Source organism: Pezoporus wallicus, unplaced genomic scaffold, assembly GCF_028554395.1.
Source record: "Pezoporus wallicus isolate ANWC-B61680 ecotype Strahan unplaced genomic scaffold, APGP_CSIRO_Pwel_v1 contig_6428, whole genome shotgun sequence".
NCBI classification, from domain to species: Eukaryota; Metazoa; Chordata; class Aves; order Psittaciformes; family Psittacidae; genus Pezoporus; species Pezoporus wallicus.
Window position 1 is genome coordinate 1,822,329 of NW_026639269.1, and position 19,158 is coordinate 1,841,486.

At 38.9% G+C, this 19,158-nt stretch overlaps 1 protein-coding gene across 1 annotated transcript in view; it reads left to right on the top strand.

Annotated features, from left to right (window-relative positions):
* The window catches only part of LRRC1 (leucine rich repeat containing 1), a 70,794-nt gene that overhangs the window by 42,438 nt on the left and 9,198 nt on the right, over positions 1-19,158 (top strand). The window contains exons 5-10 of the mRNA XM_057414045.1: positions 5,204-5,260; positions 6,824-6,887; positions 7,630-7,704; positions 9,467-9,611; positions 11,632-11,750; positions 12,755-12,838. Coding sequence (XP_057270028.1) covers positions 5,204-5,260; positions 6,824-6,887; positions 7,630-7,704; positions 9,467-9,611; positions 11,632-11,750; positions 12,755-12,838 — 544 coding nt within the window. The remainder of the gene's footprint in view (positions 1-5,203; positions 5,261-6,823; positions 6,888-7,629; positions 7,705-9,466; positions 9,612-11,631; positions 11,751-12,754; positions 12,839-19,158) is intronic.

The following is a 19,158-nucleotide window of genomic DNA, read 5'->3' on the forward strand; positions in this document are numbered from 1 at the left end:
GGTCATGCATGTTATTGGTATTACTTGGGCAGTGGGGACAGGCTGTAATATATTTAAATATGGCTAGTTTCATGCATTTTGTATGCTGTTGTCAGAGTACCACAATTAACTTATCTCTTGGAAGACCCTTAATAGATAGAAAAACCCGAATGTTCCTTTTCTGCGCTAAAAAGAAGATGAATTGACTAGTTTAAACTCCCTTTCTTCACAGTGTCACAATTAATGTGTATGTGCTGTGTGGACAGAGATGCAGGGCAGGCATTATCAAAGTAACAATAATCTTCAGATGCTGGCCTAGTGAACTAAACTCCTTTGGAACTGGTGGTTATAGCCAGAATGTGGATTTTATATGCTGCATCCTTGGGCTTGTTCTGTAGCCATTGCTACTGCTGCATTAAAAAAAAAGCTATTAGCACACCAAATTCAGAATCTGTACTGTGGTCTCACCTTAGCCATCTTTATTGCATAGCATCTTCCTGTGTTCTGTATAAATGTGTGGACCATGCCTGTTCTCCTTCTTCTTCTTTTTGCAGTCCTACAAATGTCAGGAAAAACTACGTTTGGGGTTTTACATTCCCCTAACTAGCTAAAACTTGCTGGAAGGGTGCAGATGGGGACATGCTTTTCTGCAGGTGCTTTAGATCTTCATCTCTTCCAATTTGCTTCCTTGTTTCCCAAAGCCTGACGTCTTGCATGCTCAGCTGTGTGGTGCTCTTGACATGAAGTTGAAGTGTGTGACTTTTATTGCTCAAATAAGAGAAGGACGTTGTCCAGCTTTTTTGACTAAGCACCTTTAGCTTTTGCGTTAGTCCTTTTATTATGTGTTTTTATTTTCTCCTAGCTTTTTCCACATTTCCATTTTCACCTTTATATTTTTAACTTCGTTTTTACAAGAAGATAGCATGTGTCTTACTTTATTTCCAGTACTTTCCTCAGAAGCCTTTGCTGGTGTACCTCAAGGGCTTGGGTGCTCCCAGTTATGTTTGCAGGACTGGGTTATATAGTGTTGTCTATTGTCACTCTTAAGGATGGCTTTTTGTCCCCTTGAATAGGGGAATGATGGAGCTGTTCCTGGTAAAGTACTAAGGTAACTCATCTCAGTTTTGTATTTTATAACTTTACAAGACAGAGTGTATTTAATGTGTATGTGGCACACTGAAAATGTAATTTCACCCAAGGTAAAGAGGGAATATGTGTCTCTGTCTCTTATCTTTTTTGGTTTCTTTTAAATTTTTTTTCTAACCGCAGTTGATGTTGTTTTACCTATTGCAGTGCATTGCTTTTGTCCAGAGTCAGCTGCTTTTGAAATGGGCGTTTAGTAGAACATGTTGACGCTCATAATCTCTTTGTAATTCATCCAAAGAAAAACTGACTTGCTTTGAAGATGATGATGATGTTTTGGTTCCGATCCTGGTGACTGGTTCTAGTCTTACCTTTATTTTGGAGGAGACCACTGCAGTTGACATGAAGTATTATTTGCGGTGTTCTCTCTCTGTGGACCATGTTGGATTGCAAGATTCTGTCTGAAAGCCTGACAGGAATTCTCAGAAAAGGCACTTCAAGCATTTAGGGACTACTTTGCCACTATTAGTTTTGTTCTCAATTACTGATTTTGCATTCTTTTCATTTAAGATTAATACGAATATGTACCATGACTTGAGGTACAGCACTAAAGAAGTGTATCTGTTTTGTACTGAAGGTGACATTTTCAGCCGTATTGTACCTTTACATTTGACTTGGTTCCACCCTTGCATCAGAAATTATCTGGAATGCTGAGTTGGAAAACTTTGTAATTATTTCAGCTGCTGCATCCTTCACCTAATTTGGTTGCTGCCTTGTGTTCAGTAATCTCACATAATGCTCAGTATTTGAGGTGCGTGTGGTAGGTTTTGCAGTGAGACTTGTTAAAATATTAAGGCTTTTTGCAGGTGAAGTAGGTCCTTACAACAGTAGTCACAAAAAAGTACTTACGGCTTTATTTTTTTTTTCTTATTCTTTAGAATATAGATGGCATTTTGCTTGTACATTTTCTATTGATTGTGGGAGGGGAGCGAGGACTGTTTGTGTTGGAGAGTAGCCTGCAATGCTCTATGGTTCATTTGTGTTTCTGAATGCACTATGTGAACAGTCACTGATGGAACTGTGTCTCCTGTCTGAGTGGACTAGATTACCGTTGCCTTGATGTTTGTGGATTGAAGCAAGTAACCCCCCAAGGCTATTTTTCTGTCCTAAGTGAAGATCAGGATTAGGGAAAAGAATAAACTGTTTAATTTAGTATATTGTGAAAAATCTCTGTAGTTGAGAAGAGGGAGAATTACTCTTTCTGGGGAAAAAGTGCTATTAAATCAGAAAACATATTTGAAAAATGGCACATAACGTAGGATTTTTCCTGCAAATGAGTAGAAATCCTGTTTCTTGAAATACCTTGAAACCAGAAAAATGTTAGTGAACATAAAATGTGTTAAGAACCTTTTGGTAAATTTAGGGAAGACCTATACCTCTGGTTTGTAATGTATTGAAGATTGGTGTTTCAATACCACACATTGGCTTGCTGGGAGCTACTTCTGGAACTAGTTGAAATTTAAGAGTAATAATAAGTCAAAAGTTTCTTATCATTTTGTAGCCTCTGTTTCAGATGGATCTGCTCTTGAACATAATCCTTCAGTCTAACATGGCAACTTTGCTGGTACAGGCTTCATAGACTTAGTCTCTATTTTACATTACTTGGGGGGAAGCTTCATTTTGCCTCTTGGGGTCTGCTTACATTGTGTTTGCACTCAAGACCTTGGAAGAAGTAGAAAGCATAGATTAAAGGGGTGAAGGGCAGTGTCTTTGTTTTGTTCAGGGTAGAGTTATATAGTAGCGAGCATGCAGCGGGTGAGAATAGTGTAGACTAAAACATTTCTCTTCTAGAAAGCTGTGTCATTAGACATGAAAGCATAATCTTGTAGGCAGCGGACTCCCATAAGAAGAGAACCTAGCCTGAGACTGCAGTTGGCTACCAAAATGCATGGCACATGGTTGGATGCAAAGATAGCTGTTGGTGGGTATCCACATGGGCACAGCTACCCAGTGGGTCCTTATCGCATTGTTGGCTTGGGCAGTACAGATGCCTGCCTTGCACCTTCTGTTGTACTGGCCCAGGTGTTTAAGAGGATTTATTCTATGTTGGATTAGGAATCTGTGTTACTCTTGCTAGGTTATTTTTTAAGCAGGATCAATTTCATGAGCTGGTTCACTGGCTTGCCCCAGTTTAATGATATGATGGAGCTGGTTAAGATGGTGGTTCCCAAGTTCTTGCTGTTGAATATGGTTTTGCTGACAAAGATTTCTGTTTAACCACAGCCAAAGGGGTGTCTGATGTAAGAAGAGAAATTAGAAGATTGCACCATTTTACTCATTGGCACTTCAACACAATGGCGAGGGAGATAAGTAGATGCAGGGTGATCTGTAAAACACAAGATTACAAGTCAGCTTGGCTGTTTGTGCATCCTTTTTGTATTCTCTTGATAAAAGTGAATCATCTAATATGAGCTTGAAGAGGAAGTGCAAAAGTCAAAGTAAGATTGGAATAGGTTTCTAGAATACCTGTAAACAAAAATGTAATGGCAGTCTGTGGGTGGCAAAGTAAAAGCAGACCTGTGTTCCTCTTGGAGAGAAATTGTTTTCCATCACCCTTTCCCACTCCCACTCCACTGGTTTGGTTTCTGTGAGGCTATTAGATACCATATCTCACCTTGGCTTGTGTTTTATTTTTTGAACAATGCTCCATCCCTGGCAGTGTTTAAGGCCAGGTTGGACGAGGCCTTGGGTGATATGATTTAGCATAAGGTGTCCCTGCCCACGGCAGGGGGGGTTGGAACTAGATGATCTTAAGGTCCTTTCCAACCCTAACAATTCTATGATTCTATGATTTCTGGTGTTAAAATTTTGTGAGAGAATTTTCTCGTGTTGTTGGCTTCATTATTACCTTGTTTCTGTCGAATGATTTTTAGTGGCAGAAGCAGTGTTATTATTCTCTCTTATTTTTAATTGGATTTATAATAGGTTTCTACTAAAATATCTTCACTTATATGGTATGTTTTAATTGTATTTGTTCTGTAGGAATACAGAACGCGCTGGGTAGAATGTGTTTATTTTAAAAGTGGGAGGGGAACTGCTGTAGTCTAAGCTTCTGTAAGATTTTGTTCACTGTTTTCTGAATGCAGTATGAAATAGGTGCTTGAAATAAGGATGTTTTTTTCAGACACTGTCCAAAGTCAATCTGTGAAAAATCATCTTTTCACTTTAAAAAATAATTCTTCAGTTTTAGTCAGGTTATGAGCTGTTTTTTTTACTGGGGCTAACTAATGATCCTGTAATTCAGTACGTTTGTATTGTCTGAAGTGAAAACAAATAGTTCAATTTTATGTGGTCTGAGTATGTGGTGCTTTTTTGTTTTGTTTTTTTTTTTCTTAAGGTATACAAACAAAAACATTTTGGGTTTAGCCTTAGCATGTGTTTCAAATTTGGTGGAATTTCTTTTTTAATCTAGATTTTATTTAAGCCCCGGCACACTGTTACCCCTTCCCTGCAATGTTCTGCTGTAGGAAACTATGTATTTGCAGTCACCATATCTGATTTTTATTTTTCCCTGGGTTGCTGGAGGATTAGAGCAGATTATAGTGTTGGGATAATGTCTGACTCCTTGTGTCCCATTTAGCCATAAATAAGCCCTTGAAAAATCTGAATGTTGCTATGGTGATATGAGTAAAAGCTGGGATATGGAGTAAGTGAGCCGCTTAGAAGCGTAATGTCACTTATAGTAATGAGCACTCCGGCATTAGGACAATGATGGCTTTACCTGAGGCTCTGTAACTTTGGTAGCCCATGCCAGATTCTGAAAGCGAGTAAGTAAATGCAATTCATATTGAATGTGCTCTATTCAGTAACTTGCAGCTATGGACCTTCTAACAAATGGAAACTTGTGTTTTTCTGTTTACTTTCTAGCTTTAATGTGTTGAAGTATCGCAAAGAAACAAACAAAATCTTCCAGTCTTTGTATACTGCCTTTCACATGATGGTCTGGTTGAACTAAAACAAGAAAATCGGTTCACAGCAATTTTGTTTTAAACTGTGTAAACACACACTTTTCTTCTGAAAGTGTGGAATATAAAAAGTAAGATTGCATCAAAATGTGTTTTGTTCTTTTTCTCTTTTTTAGTCTTTATAACCTGGCCTCACTGGAACTTAGAGAAAATTTGCTGACATATTTACCTGAGTAAGTGAGATTTCATGTGTTTGATTGTATTAACATAAAATGTTCTCAGTCTTAAAACCTGGTAACATATGAAAGTGAATGACAGCTAAAAAAAATATTCAATGGGAATTAACAACATGTAATGCATTTAACTAGGTGCCACTAAAACAAAGCTGTATTTTATACATCGAGTTGTACTTGGTTAGTAGCAGGAGCCTGCAGTCTGTGTCAGTTGGTTTTGCTCTATAAAATACTCTGTATAAAACACAGCAGCACTAAATGTTTCTTCCTGCACACCTTGAACGAGCACATCAGCAGTGAGAATGGTGGTTTGGGTTGTTTTCATGCTGAAATTTCGTAACTGTGAAAGTAGGGTAATAGGATCTGAGAGATTTCCACTCTAGACCTTCACAGCATTTAAATAAGCATTTGTGTTCGGGGCTAAGTAACCAAAAGCTTCCAAACCCAAGAGATCAAAGCCTTGATGACAAACTAGGCCTACTGATGTCTGAAGTCTGACTCCTCCCTCCGTAATTGTTTGGGAAAAAGATACCTAGATATTTCTGTGAAGTCTGTATTATGGCAGAGGAATTGGTGGTCTTCTGTAAGGTTAATCAGATATCTTATATATTGGGGATCCTTTCTGGCTGCCTGGAAGAAGCCTCTTCTTTATCTATTGAAGTATTTTCCTTCCTTTATGACCTGCCTGCTTCTTACAATTGATTTGGTGACTCCTGTTGTGCTTGTTTGCATAATCTAGTAAATACTGTAATGGATTTAACCTATTTTAATCAGAATCTCTTCCCCAGTTTCTTTGGGGTCCTTTTTTTTCTGTCAGTCTACCCAGTACCTTGGTTGCAGCCGTTACTATTTTAACATGGCACTTTAAATGTCAGTGGTCAGAAGATATGAATTGCTAGCTAGGTTTTGCAATGCTATCGTAAATCTTGACCATTTTATTGCTTCTGGAAAATTCTGACTGTCAGTAATGTAGCTGGCGAGTCTTGAGTTTTGTGCTACTGTGGCTTTGGGGAAGGTAAGCAAGAGCTCTACAGCAGACTGCTTTTAAAATAGAAGGATGGCCCTCTATGTATGCTCATGTTTAAAGAACTTCTTTTGCGTCCTTATGGGCTTTCCTCTGTTTGCATCCTCAAATCCAACCTGAAATACTTCAGAAACGGATAGATCATGTTGAAGAATTAAATGGTGGATTTATTGACTCTTGAATCACACTATAGGGAATTTTTATCCAGTTGCAGAGCTATAGATTTCCCTTAAAAATAAATCTAACCAACTGTACTAAACTCTGTGGCATTGTCCACCGTGAGGGACTGATGGTTAAAATAAAGAATAATTATTTGAATGCCTATACTAAGTTTTATGTTTAAAGGGCATGCAGTTACACTGACAAACCAAATTATTTTTTTCAGTAAGATATTACTGAAAATAGTCTATGTCCAGTAAAATAACTGTCTATAATACGTTGTAATTTGAAATACAAGTCTCAGTAAAATGAGCTCATTCAAATATATGGGGCTTCTGTTGGTTTAGACTGATGTGGTTTTGTATTGACTTATCTTGCAGATCACTTGCCCAGCTGCAGCGGCTAGAAGAACTTGATTTAGGAAACAATGAACTTTATCACTTGGTAAGAGAGCATGCCATTAAAAGTGCACATTGGTCTTGTTTTATGCATCATTTAGATTAAATATGTGTAAGATTTTCAAAATTGAAGAAGGAAAAAATTATGGAGGGAGCGGCTTTATACATACAGATGAATTTTGGCAGTGAGATGGTACTTCCCATATCTGCTTAGTATTGTTCAGTACAATATTACTTTACCCAACACAGCTGCAGCTGATCTGTAGAAAATAAGAGCACTGAACAGACTTTTCCTACAGAAAGAATGAATTCTTGTATATATTTGCAGTTACAATGAATGCATGGGCTTCTGCAGGGAGCTGGACAGGCTGAGCACAGATGAAAGCTCAGCTATTTTCACAATGGGAGTAGGAATCTTTGAGAAGGGGCTGAGGCAAACTGTTGAGGATTGCAGTGTCTCAGTGTTGTGGCAGATAGTTCTACCAAAAGACACCCATCATCTCTCTTAAAATGACTCAATTAAATGTTGGATTTGCAGTAGATTAAGAGTGTGCATGTAATTTGTTAGTGCATGTCAGGAAAAGTGTGATAGGTTGTTAAGCTATAGCAATTAATTTGTATGATGGAGTTCCCAAATGCTTACAGTCACCCTTGCTGCATTTAACCATGGTACCTCTAAGTAGTGCTTGGAGTAAGGATTGGGTTTCTCAAACCGTAATTACGAGGTGGTCATTTGGTTTTACTGGAAGTTCCTATACCACTTAACATTATTACTTTTTATGTTATAGCCAGAAACAATTGGTGCACTTTTCAATCTTAAAGATCTCTGGTTGGATGGAAACCAATTAGCTGAAATACCTCAGGTAAAGATGAGCTCTACTGATGCTGTTTTGAAGATGCTTTTAAAACAAAACCTTTTTGTTCACTCCTACAGGGAGGTGATTTAAAATCAAACAGTTTTCTCAGTTCACATTGCCTGGGTTTGGTTTTGGATGTGTAAGAGTTTTCTTTTTCTAAGTTCTTCTGCAAGGGATTGTACATGGTATCGTATGTTGTCAGACATTTTCTTTTAAACATTTTGACAAAGGAGCTGTTCAATTTAAAGGATGACACATCTGCCATTAACACTCTCAATTATCAGGGAGCCACTCGTTGGCTGAGCTAACCCTCAACTTTTGTATCTACCTGAATTGTAGTTTTGACAGTTTTGTGGATGAATCATTGGGGTCGTTTGTTTTTTGTTTTTTGTTGGTTTTTTGTCTCTTTTCAGTCACCTTCATCCATTCAAATACAGTGTTTTGGAGAAGTACAATAACAGAACTGTTGCCATAAATAGAAATTTTGATCTCTGCAAGCAAATCTCCCATCTGACATCAGCCATGGGATGAGGGGCCTTAGCATTTAAAGCTTACAGTGCTCTAAATTTTCTTTCTTAAGAGCTGTGATAAAGTTTTTCTTTAGAGCCAAACCTGTTTTCCTCCATTCCTTGTGCAGTTTGCTTTTATTTGCTGTATTGATCTCATTGTCAACAGTGTTACCTGGAAATGAGCTACAGTTTAGTGGGCTTTGTTGGCTTTGTTGTTGTTGGCTTGTCCTAATAATTTTTTAAGTAGGTGTAGTTAAACGCTGATACTCACTCATAAAAGGTTGAGTGTGACTTCAGCAGCTGTTTTTCTTGAAGCTGGCCATTATTGCGTATTTTGTTTAATGTCCAAAAGATGAACTTGTAGGATAAAAGGGTGTGTGTGTGTATGTTTAGTGGAAGATTCTCTTGAGAAGCAAACATTTCCAAAATAAGAGGACTGATCTTGTCAGTTAGGATCAAGGCTGTCACTGTGTGAAAACTTTATATATGTAAAAGTAAAGGACACTTCTGCCCCAGCCATTCTGTTCTCTGGAATATGATTTGGATTACTAAAATGAGAACTATTCCGGAGCATGATAGTGGTATGTGTATACATGGGGAATGGGAGTGTGCTCTGATGGCTAATAGGGACAAAGGCATTTCTCTGTCAGAATTTTAAGTTAATTGTTGGATTACCGTTGTAAAAAAATACATTAAGTAATCATTAATAATTGTAGATGATGGCAGTGTAATTTGACAGTTCAAATATGCTTGCTAGAGCAACACTCCCTATTCTTATTTCTACATTTGTTGCAGTTGGGAGATCTGATGATACGAAATCCCTAGATGTCATGGCATGTTGCTGTATCAGCCAGAAGAAACTAATCTTAATTTGCCTAGGGTTAATTGGGAGGGGCAGACTTTTAATTACATGGAGGTTGATAATCTCTAGTTCTGAAAAAACAGCTTTGCAGTCTTTACTTGAGGAAACCTCCAGTTTTGGCTGGTGCTTGCCTGGGTGTGCTTAGCATACCTTGCTTGGCTACTGAAGCCTGTCTTAATAGTTAGAATAAGAAGCTGTGTCTGGATCACTTGTTTTGTCGTATGTATAATGTAGTTACTTCTTTCATTCTGCATTTTAAGGTCATACAAAGAATGGCCAATTTAGAGGTCATTCAGAGAGTTGTTTTTCTTTCTGGAATTTCATTGCCATGGTACATTTTTCAAATTGCTTTGTTACATGTTTGGGCATGACTTAAATTTTTTTCCTTGTATCACAGGAAGTAGGAAACCTGAAAAACCTGCTTTGTCTGGATGTTTCTGAAAATAAATTGGAATGCCTTCCTGAAGAAATTAGTGGTCTGACATCTTTAACAGACTTGCTTGTTTCTCAAAATTTACTTCAGGTCTTACCTGATGGCATAGGTAAGTACAAGGTGCATGCTATCACACAGAACCATTTAATCCACTCTAAATTAGAAGTCATTTGTTTTCAAGTCTTTTGAAGTCCTTTTGTGCAAAAGATGAGCTTGCCTCAACATTTTGTCTTTCTTTTTCTTTTCTTTTTTTTTTTTGCTTAGTACAAAATGCGTAGCTCTATTAATTTCACATTTTAATTGTCTGCATAATGACTACCTTGTAATCCTTTCTTGGTCTTTACTTGATACCTACCTGAACAAAATGAAAGTTATTATGTCCTCTCTGTTCCCACCGTGTCCATGTCACTATCATAACATTGTAAAATTCTAGCTTGTAACATGCTGTAGGTCTTGATAAGACTGACTGACAGCATCCCCAGAAAAAAAAAAATGTCCTTTTTAGTGGGGATGTGTAATTATCTTCAGTTGCACGTGATTAATCCTATACTGAACCCAGTGGAAGGCTGTTCAGCTTCAACCAATTACACCTCGCCCTTGAGGGGGTATCCAAACTACAACCTTGCACTGTCTGACCCCTTAAAACAGGTTTAATAACTGAAGAGTGTTTTCTGAAGCATTAACAGAGTCTTTTTTAAGGTAAATGTTAACCCTGCAGTAGCTGTGACAAGTAGTCAGCAAGAGATTGTTTCTCATCAACTTTTTCTGGAGAGTTTTATGTTGCAGAAGTCTGCCTTCTTCAAGGAGGACTTGTGAATGTGGTTTAACTGGGAATGTGGAAAAGAATAGACAAACATTCGCCTTCCCTCTGTATGCTATATAAGCCTAAGAAAAGCAAAATATTTTTCTAGAAATTAAACCTAGGGGACTGGGGTGACTACTATGGGTCCTACAGGTGGCTAGTGTGTGTTTGGTAGAGAGTTCTAGCAGCCTTCTCTGATGATCTGAGCTGGCCAGTGCAATTGTACATCAGAAATTGAGTTGTATTTACCTCCTGAAAGGCTGCAGTATGACTTAAAAGATGTGACCTAACGGGTGCTGGGTAGATGGGATATAGTAACTTCCATTGATATGCTGCACATAGTTCTCCTAATGTGGTCTGGCCAGTGTTTACTTATTTCTGGTGAGAGCTCACTACTAGTTCATGTTCAACCTGGTGCCCAGCATAGTCCCCAGGCCCTTTCCAGCAGGGCTCTTGTGCAGCTTATCCCTCCTCAGCCTGTACCCAGTGTACAGATCTATTCTGCCCAGGTGCAGAACTGTGCTTCTTGCTGAACCTCAGGTTTCTGTTTAGCTTGCCGTCTTTCTGTGCATCAGCTGTCTCTTTGTGATTTGGCATCCGCAAATTTGATGTGCCAGCCTATTAGGCTATTTTGTACCATGTAGGGATGGGCAGGGAGGTGTCAGCAGCTGGTGATGTCACTTGAATTCTCTGTTCGGGCTCTTCTTGGGGCAACTCTGCTTTGCACTGAAGACCAAAAAAGAGGTACAAAGAGCAGAACAATGCAAGCTTTCTGCTCTGAAACAGTATTTTGTCCTTCCTGGGGAGAAGGCGTTCAAAGAAGTTTGATTTCTAGTCCAGAAAATAAACTTGGGTTTCATGTCTGACTAACTGGGTTCTGTATTAGGACAAGGAGACCTTGGTCCTGTTTGGATTTGGGCTGTCACTTTGGTTCCATTTGGCTACTTTGGATGAGTAGATGTAGGTGCTCTCTGAATACTTCTTTATTAATAAACATTGTATAATTGATAATGATAACTTTGTCCTCTTTATAGGCCTTTGGGTAAATACCTCCTTGAAATTCACATGGGCTATCATTCAGATTGCAAGTTTAATACAATTCAATATGCTTAAATATTGGATAGGAATATTAAATATTAATTCAGTGATGCTAGAAACCTGCAGAAATATTTCAAGCACCAAGTGAAGCAGTGTTTGATTACCTTTTTTTAACCTGAAAAAAAAATATGTTAGAGGATTTCTAAAAGCTTTACAGCAGTAAAATTCTCTGCAATTCAAGCAGTTATCAGAGGTTACTAAACTAAACAAATGTATTCTTTCTCTCCAGGAAAATTGAGGAGGCTTTCCATTCTGAAGGTTGATCAGAACAAACTTATTCAACTAACAGATTCAATTGGAGAATGCGAAAGCCTTACTGAACTGGTTCTAACGGAAAACCAGCTGCAGGTAAGCACGATCATGGCTGCTCAAATTGCTGGCAGTAATAAGACTTGCTGCTAAGTGCTGAATCACTTAGCTTGTAAGATTAGTTACCCTTGCTACTGCTAAGTAGCAAGTTTCCTATAAATGCATCTTATTTCTTACCTGTTAAATGAATGCTGAAGATCAAGTTGTATGTAGTAACAATCCGTCCTCCCAAAGGCTTAAGCAATTACATATTCACTCTTGAATCTTTCATGGCCAGTAAGGGAATTGAAGCATGTGGAATGCAAGTATCACTTACTTTGTTGTGTTCTTAATGCTGAGTTTGTGCTGTATGGTGGTGGTGCCAGTTTTTGCTGTGCATTATCTGGATCAGACCTCCTGGAACTGAATAGAAGCCCCAAGCACTGCAGAGCTGCTGTTGTACTGTTCCTTGCTCTGCTGATCTCCAACCAGGTATTCAATATGATACATGGGCAACTAAAGTAAAATCTCAGGCTTCCTTCCTTTGGGTCTATCCTTCCATTATTTTGAAACTGCTTTCACATGACATTTACACTTGGAGAGTAGAACTGTTTATAAAGGTCTAGGTTTGAGCATTTCTTAGGTTAGGTTGGTGCTTGGTTGAGTTAGGAGCTTAAGCCTGTTGGAAGGATGCCCCTCTGGAGGTCAATTCATAGCACCTAAATTAGAAGCTTGCCTATCAATTAGCTATTTAGGGATCCTAAAGTTAGATAATATGGGCGTTCTGCATACATACTTCTGTACACAGCTGTTACACATCTGTCATCTCAGTGCAGAGATAACTAACTCATCAGTGAATTTGTATTAGAAACTGATGTTTCTTGGACATTTCTTCTGCAAGATAAAACCCTTGGATATCCTTTGGAAGGCCTGGTAGTAACAAGGGTTAACAACATTCCAGTTTTGAAAATGGATTGGTCTATTCATTTTAAATGAGAAAAGTTTTCTTCTGACCCTGAATTTGTAAATTCTGTTTGCATATTTTTTTGGTTTTCTTTGCACAGTCATTGCCGAAGAGCATCGGAAAACTAAAGAAGCTGAACAATTTGAATGCCGATAGAAACAAGTTAACATCTTTACCCAAAGAAGTAAGTTTTTTGTTCTGTTAACTCTCACAGATGTGATTATACAAACAGAAAACTCATGATTTCAAATGCCTACTGGATGTAACAGGCAGCTTGGATCCACTGTGTATTCCTTCCAGACTGATCACAACCACAAACTTGTCCATTACATCTGAACAGCATAAATCTTAACAGCAGCTGTGGTGATTTGGTGGCTTGGAGGTGCAAGATGTCCTTGCTGTTGAACAAGAAGGCTTGAATCTAATTAGTTTGTAACTACTAATTCCCAATATGAGTGTCAGGTCCACCGCTATTTGAAGACACTGGGAGTTGTGGTAGAGCGAATGCATTTAAACACCAATATGCCTCTTCTGCATGTAGTATAAAAATGCTGGATAAAAATTGCTGGAGTCTTCCTCACTTCACTCTTGTGAGTAAACAGAAGATTTCATGTTCTGAAAAATTATTCAGAGACTGTTTTGACAGTCTCTTTGGGTTTGGAGATGTCTGGACTACTTTTGTTTTTAAATATGAGGCCCTGGCATGACCACTGATGCCTCAAATCTTACAGCTGTGATCTCTAGGACTTCTTGTCTATCTTAGCAATATATGGAATGAAAGGAAACTATAATTTCTGTTGTGAAACTAAATATAGTGGAAGCCTTACAAGTTTAATTCAGCAGTAAATCACAGAATGGTTTGGGTTGGATGCAATGTTGAAGATCATAGGGGAAGCAGCATCCTGTGATTGGACTGCAAGATGGTTCTGATTGCACTACTATTTCTCTGTAATTTTTGTCCAAGTAGTTCTACCTCTTAATTTTCCTATCTGTTTCTAACATGTGGCTTTGAGGTCCACCTTTCTAAGTCACTTCAAGAGCAGGAAGGGTACGTACTCAGATGGCAGCCAATGGATGGGAATTGAGGAAAGCATCGGCTCTGGCTAGTGATTACACACTTCTGCTCAGGCCCACTTACTTTCTGAGCTTGGACAGTTTAAGAAGGAGGTGTGAGAGGGAAGCAAAATGGCTGGGAACCAGGAGATAAGGGAGAGATGGTAGTCTAAAGAGGAGGGTTTGAGCAGGGGCAGAGGGTACTGCTGTGGCATGAACAGCAACAATTCCAGTGACCCAGCTCTGAGCTGTATCAGGTCGGTCACCTAATCAGGGCTCCATGATAGCCTGTATTGCTCCTTTTACAGATTGGCTTGTAAAAATAAATTTAATAAAATTGGGGTAGCAAAGAGAAGATGCAAATACTGCAGCTCTTCTAGTAGAACAGTATCTCCTCTGCAGAGTTGCTGCTGGTTCTGAGCAGAAAATTGCAGAGGGCGTACCCAGATGGGTTGCATAAATGCTAGCAAGAGGCAGGACCTTGGGGAAACCGTGTTTCTGGGTTGGGATGTGATGACAATTTTGATCTTGTGCTCATTCAGCAGAAAACTTTTCATGTCTTTACAAAGAGCTTAATTTAATACATTACATAGGTGTCCTAAACTATCTGTACTTGAGACTCATACCATTTTGTGTCTAGTCCACCTCTAAGCAGAATCACTCTGACCTTATTACAGCGTGTAAGGGTTTACTGGTACTCTTTGTTTCCAGATCGGCCATTAATAGCTTATGTAGTGTATAAGCACTTTTTCTAAGTTAATGATGTTCATGGTATTGGAGGCGGTGCATGAAGGTGAGAAGTATGGCTTGGAAGGAGCAGGGTCAGGAGCAGGTGAGAGGAGAAGGCTTGGCTTCAGAAGCAGGTAAAGCAGGGTGAATATGGAGTGTATATGTTTTGGGGGATTAACAGAGTCAAGGGCTTGGCGCAGAACAGTAAAGCAATTCATGCTAACAAAAACCTGGAGACTTGGAACTGGAAAGGAGTTTCAGAGATGGAAAGCATTCCCCAGTTGGTGAAGGCGCTGGGGATATCTGAGAGGGAAGTGAAGAACAAGAACGGGTGTGGACAACATTTGTGCACATCAGAGAGAGAGAAAGAGGAGGGAACACCTGTACAAGGGGTGGGATAAAGTCAGGGATGAGTCTGTATTTGGAGAAGGAGGGTGCTGAGGAAATGGAAGGGTGGGATCTGGAATGAAGTGAGCTGAGATGTGTAGAGAGTCCAGGAAATAAAGATGGGAGAGGTCGGTGCCCAGGGAGTTTGGCAGAGAAATAGAGGAAGCAGATCTTGGCATCCACTTCTTTGGAATAGATTTTTTTTTTTCCTGTAAATGTCTCCATGCCTGCATATCTTTCTCATTAGAGCAAACATTTGAGATGATGTTTAACGTAAGGTTTCCAGAATGAGTCCTTAAATTCTGTTTTGCTCTGTGGATTTTTTAAATTCTTTTGGTTTTTAGTTTTAAAGGAAGTCAGCCCCCCTCTAATTGAAGGGTTGTTTCCACCCTCTAGATTGATTGATTTGAATTCCAAGATGGTAATGGTAACAAAGGCAAAGCATAAACAACTGATGGAATGGTTTGTCTCAAAAATACTGTTAATATGCATGTATTGCAGAAGCTACCATCTAGCTAATGAGACTTTTCAGTTTCATTTTTTCAAGTTTCAGTTTCAATTCCATGTGCTTAGGCTATGTGATAAACCACTTTTCCCTGAAGTCTTTAGATTGCCTTCTAACAGTGCTGAAATGCTAGTTTCAAAAGCAAAAAGAAAACTATTGCTCTCTGCTCATCTTTCTTCTGTTCCTGGAGCTGCATTTTCTTTGTGTAGTATTTTTCTTAACCATTAGCTTTTTGAAGTGAATGTAAACATTTCTGTAGTACAGGTTTTCTGGTTGAAATTCAGAGGAATTCAATGAAGAGTCACATTTCATAGTTCTAGAAGACAAATGTTCTGCATAAACAGAGAGCACAGCTATAATGAGTGCTGTTTGCTGTTACACAAAGCATCCGCAGGAGCAGCTTTGGGGGTGCTGATAATGGCGAAGATACTAATTCTGAGCTTCCCTTTGGATGGCTGGGAGGAACAATTTGGTGTCTCGGCAAAATGTCATTTTCCTTCTCATCATGACTGACTTGGAGAAGAGAATAATACAAAATGCATTGGTGTAGAGCACTGAAGGAAAACTGAAAAATGTGTCACTGTTTTTCTGTCTGGAGGGTTCTGCTTGACAGTGAGAAAGCATCCGTCTTTTCCATTTGTTTTCATTTCAAACTGACTAATTAGTATTTAAAGCCAGGCACAAGCTTCTGACAGCAGTAATCTTCAACACCCCTGTCTGCTGTGTGTTCCTTAAGAGGTCTCCTGAGATAGTATGGCAGAGATAGGGGTCTCAAACCTGCACACATCAATTAGGACTTGTAGACTGGTTCTCCCTTCACAGACAGAGGCAGATGCGGGAGTATGCAATGCAGATATTTTTGCTTCGTATCTTCACCCTCTTTTTCCTCTTTTTCTTCCCTCTTTCTCTTGTTGTTTCTTTGCCTTACAGAGTGCTAGGATAGCTGTGCATTTGTGGTCTTCATTCTTACATGAGATGGGTGTGTGACAGGCCTTTGCTGGTTTCTGTTAGAGAGGAACAAAGATACAAAATCTGGTAATGCATATAGAAAAACTGGGACTCTCACTAGGGAGAAGAGTAGCTGTATCCAGCATTATCTACCTGCTGGTGTCTCTCATTCCTTCCAGAATTATTCCTGTAGCAAAGAGAGCTTTATAGATAGGATGGCAGAAATTATGTGCCTGCTTTAATATAACCTGATGGATAATCTATGAGATCTAACTTTTTTGTGGTGGTGCAGGGTGTTTTTGGTGGCTTGGGTTTTTCTTTTTATTTGATTTTTGGTTTTGTTGTTGTTTTTTTTTTGTTTTGTTGTGGTGGGTGTGTTTTTTTGTTTGAGTTTTTTTGTTTGTTTATTTGGGTTTTTGTTTTTGATTGTTTTCTTTTGTTAGCAGTTTACTAGGATTGGACTTTGGGTCAACCTGTCAAATCATTGCATTGCTGGGGTGTTTCAGTGCATACTTGCAAGAACAGTATCTACCTTCTCATGTGTAATTTCTTGATTTAAGATTATTGAGGAGTTTGTGTGCAAATACGCCTTCAAAGTTTCTTGGTTCAAAGGTTCTTCTGTATCTGGTGTGATATATAATGTAAAACATGGAACAGCAGAATGTATGACCAAGACCTGCGTCACTTACAGATTTCATCTTCAGAATCTCACATCTCAATCCCTCTCTCACTGAACTCAGTGGTGAAACAGACTTCAGCAAGAACGGAGAATGTCTAAACCTGTTCATAGTTACAAATGTTTTTTCCTCTAAACTTGAAAGACCAGCCTGGTGACTCTTTGGTATTGAAATCCCACCCTGGCACTGGAACGCTGGTGAAACTGGTGTGTTGATTTTGGCTCTTGCATAAATAACCTCTTTGGAATGTTTTCCAGTTCATGTGCTTCTGTTAATGAGTCTCTACAACCTGCAGAGGTCTGGTAACGAGTCCTTCCTGCCTCTGAAGTATATTGTGAGAATTATACTACAGTAGGGATTTTTTTGGCAATAACTGTGGCTTTTGCAATCTATCTATCTATATATATATATTTTAACAAGTTGGGGCTAATTTGCTGTTTCTTGTTTTAACTTCCAATGTCTTGTCCCTTCCTTCATTTGTGTAAAAGTGTGTGTGTGTCTTAAAGGGAAAAAAGCACTAAGGAAGAATGCAGGAAAACTTGTCTTGAGTCAGAGGGCATAGAAATTTCCTTGCTCTGCTCCTCCCATACTATTCACCGATGTCACAGGGAGTGTTGAAGTGAGTTTGCCAAAGATTTTCCTAGCCAATTTAAAGTTAATAATAACTTAATAATAGTTACTAATAGTAAATTGGGCATTTTCTTCCACCTCTAAATGTATTCTATTCTTGTAATTAAAGTATTAGTGGGACCAAGGAAAATTCCGACTTTATTTACTTTGAAGCCAAACAAAATTTTGGTTCTGACTCTCTGGAAAAGATTTTACAACACAATAGGAACTCTGTTTAAATCCCCAGTATATTTATCAGAGTTGCCTAAACCCAGTGAGAGTTTGCTATGCTGGTAGTTGTGTTAAGAGCTGAATCAAAGAGATCTCACTGCACTTTAACTAGTCACATGGTAAAGAATAATCATTATAGTAGTTGTCATAATGTCTTTTTTTATTATTATTTTTTTGCATTGTGAAAGATGCCAGCTGGTAAAGGACAGCAGAACTGATTCATAGCTCTTGAGCAGTTAGCATGCAGAAATCAAAAGATGTTATTCACCTAACGTTGGCTTTAGAGCAATAAGAGTGTGAGGATGCGTAATCAGTAATATTTTGCCTGTGGTGATGAATGACTGTAACTGACAGCTGGGCTTGAGAGGGAGCACATCGGAGTTTTTGGGAAGGATCTAAACAGGAAGAGACAGATGAATCTGCACACTTGGGTTTACGTCCAGAAAGTTGCAAAGGTGTCGTTAGCAGGAAAAATCAAATGGCAACCATGAGGTTACTGTAACGGAGAAGTGGAATAAAAGTCAGGAGATCAAAAGCAGACAGCTGATGCAGGTGTCAAAACAATTATCTGTCTGCAGTAAGGGAGTCATCAGACACATCAGCAATGATGTGATAAGAATTGCAGTTCTGGATGACTGTGAAAGATGGACTGGCAGTGGGTATGTGGATGTCAAAAAAGCAGGAGGCTGAAGTGGTGAACATTCATGATCAGAATGTAGAGAGGAGTTTTATCAGCCAAGCTGACATCCTCACTATGTATTCCCAAGTTTTACTGCTTTTCCAGAACAGGAAGCTGTTAGAAAGATGCACCTCAGACTGACAGAGAAGAGAGTCAAAAAATCCTCCACAGAGGTAGAGTTTTGTGTAGAACTGAGAGGGGGCCTAGTGTCACTCATCCTCTGAAGCAAGTCCATCTGAATCCAAATAAACAGTTTCGTTCAGACTTAACAGTGCTGTAAAATCAGTGATCTCAACACCAGCAATACATAGTAACAATCGTTTTCTGCCTGACTAATGAATGGGTTTTGTTTTTGTGGTTTATCTAGCCTGACTGATCTTTGGAAGTGATGTGATGAGGCAAGTGAATAACCCTTACACTGAAGCTGCTAGAAGGAAATAAATCTCAGGAGTATGACCTAGACATGCACAACTCATTTGAGAAATTTTCCTGATGTCTAGCTTACTACAGAAGAACAGGAGGACTTCTTTAAGCCTCCAGTCTTTGGAGTGGTTATTCATGTGCCTGGAACTAAGCACATGCTTGTCGCTGTTAAAACTGAAGTCTGTGCTCAAGATTAACTCTGTGCTTAACTGTTAAATGGGCCTGTGGTCTTGACTGTGTACTTGATGCCTATGCAGTGGTTT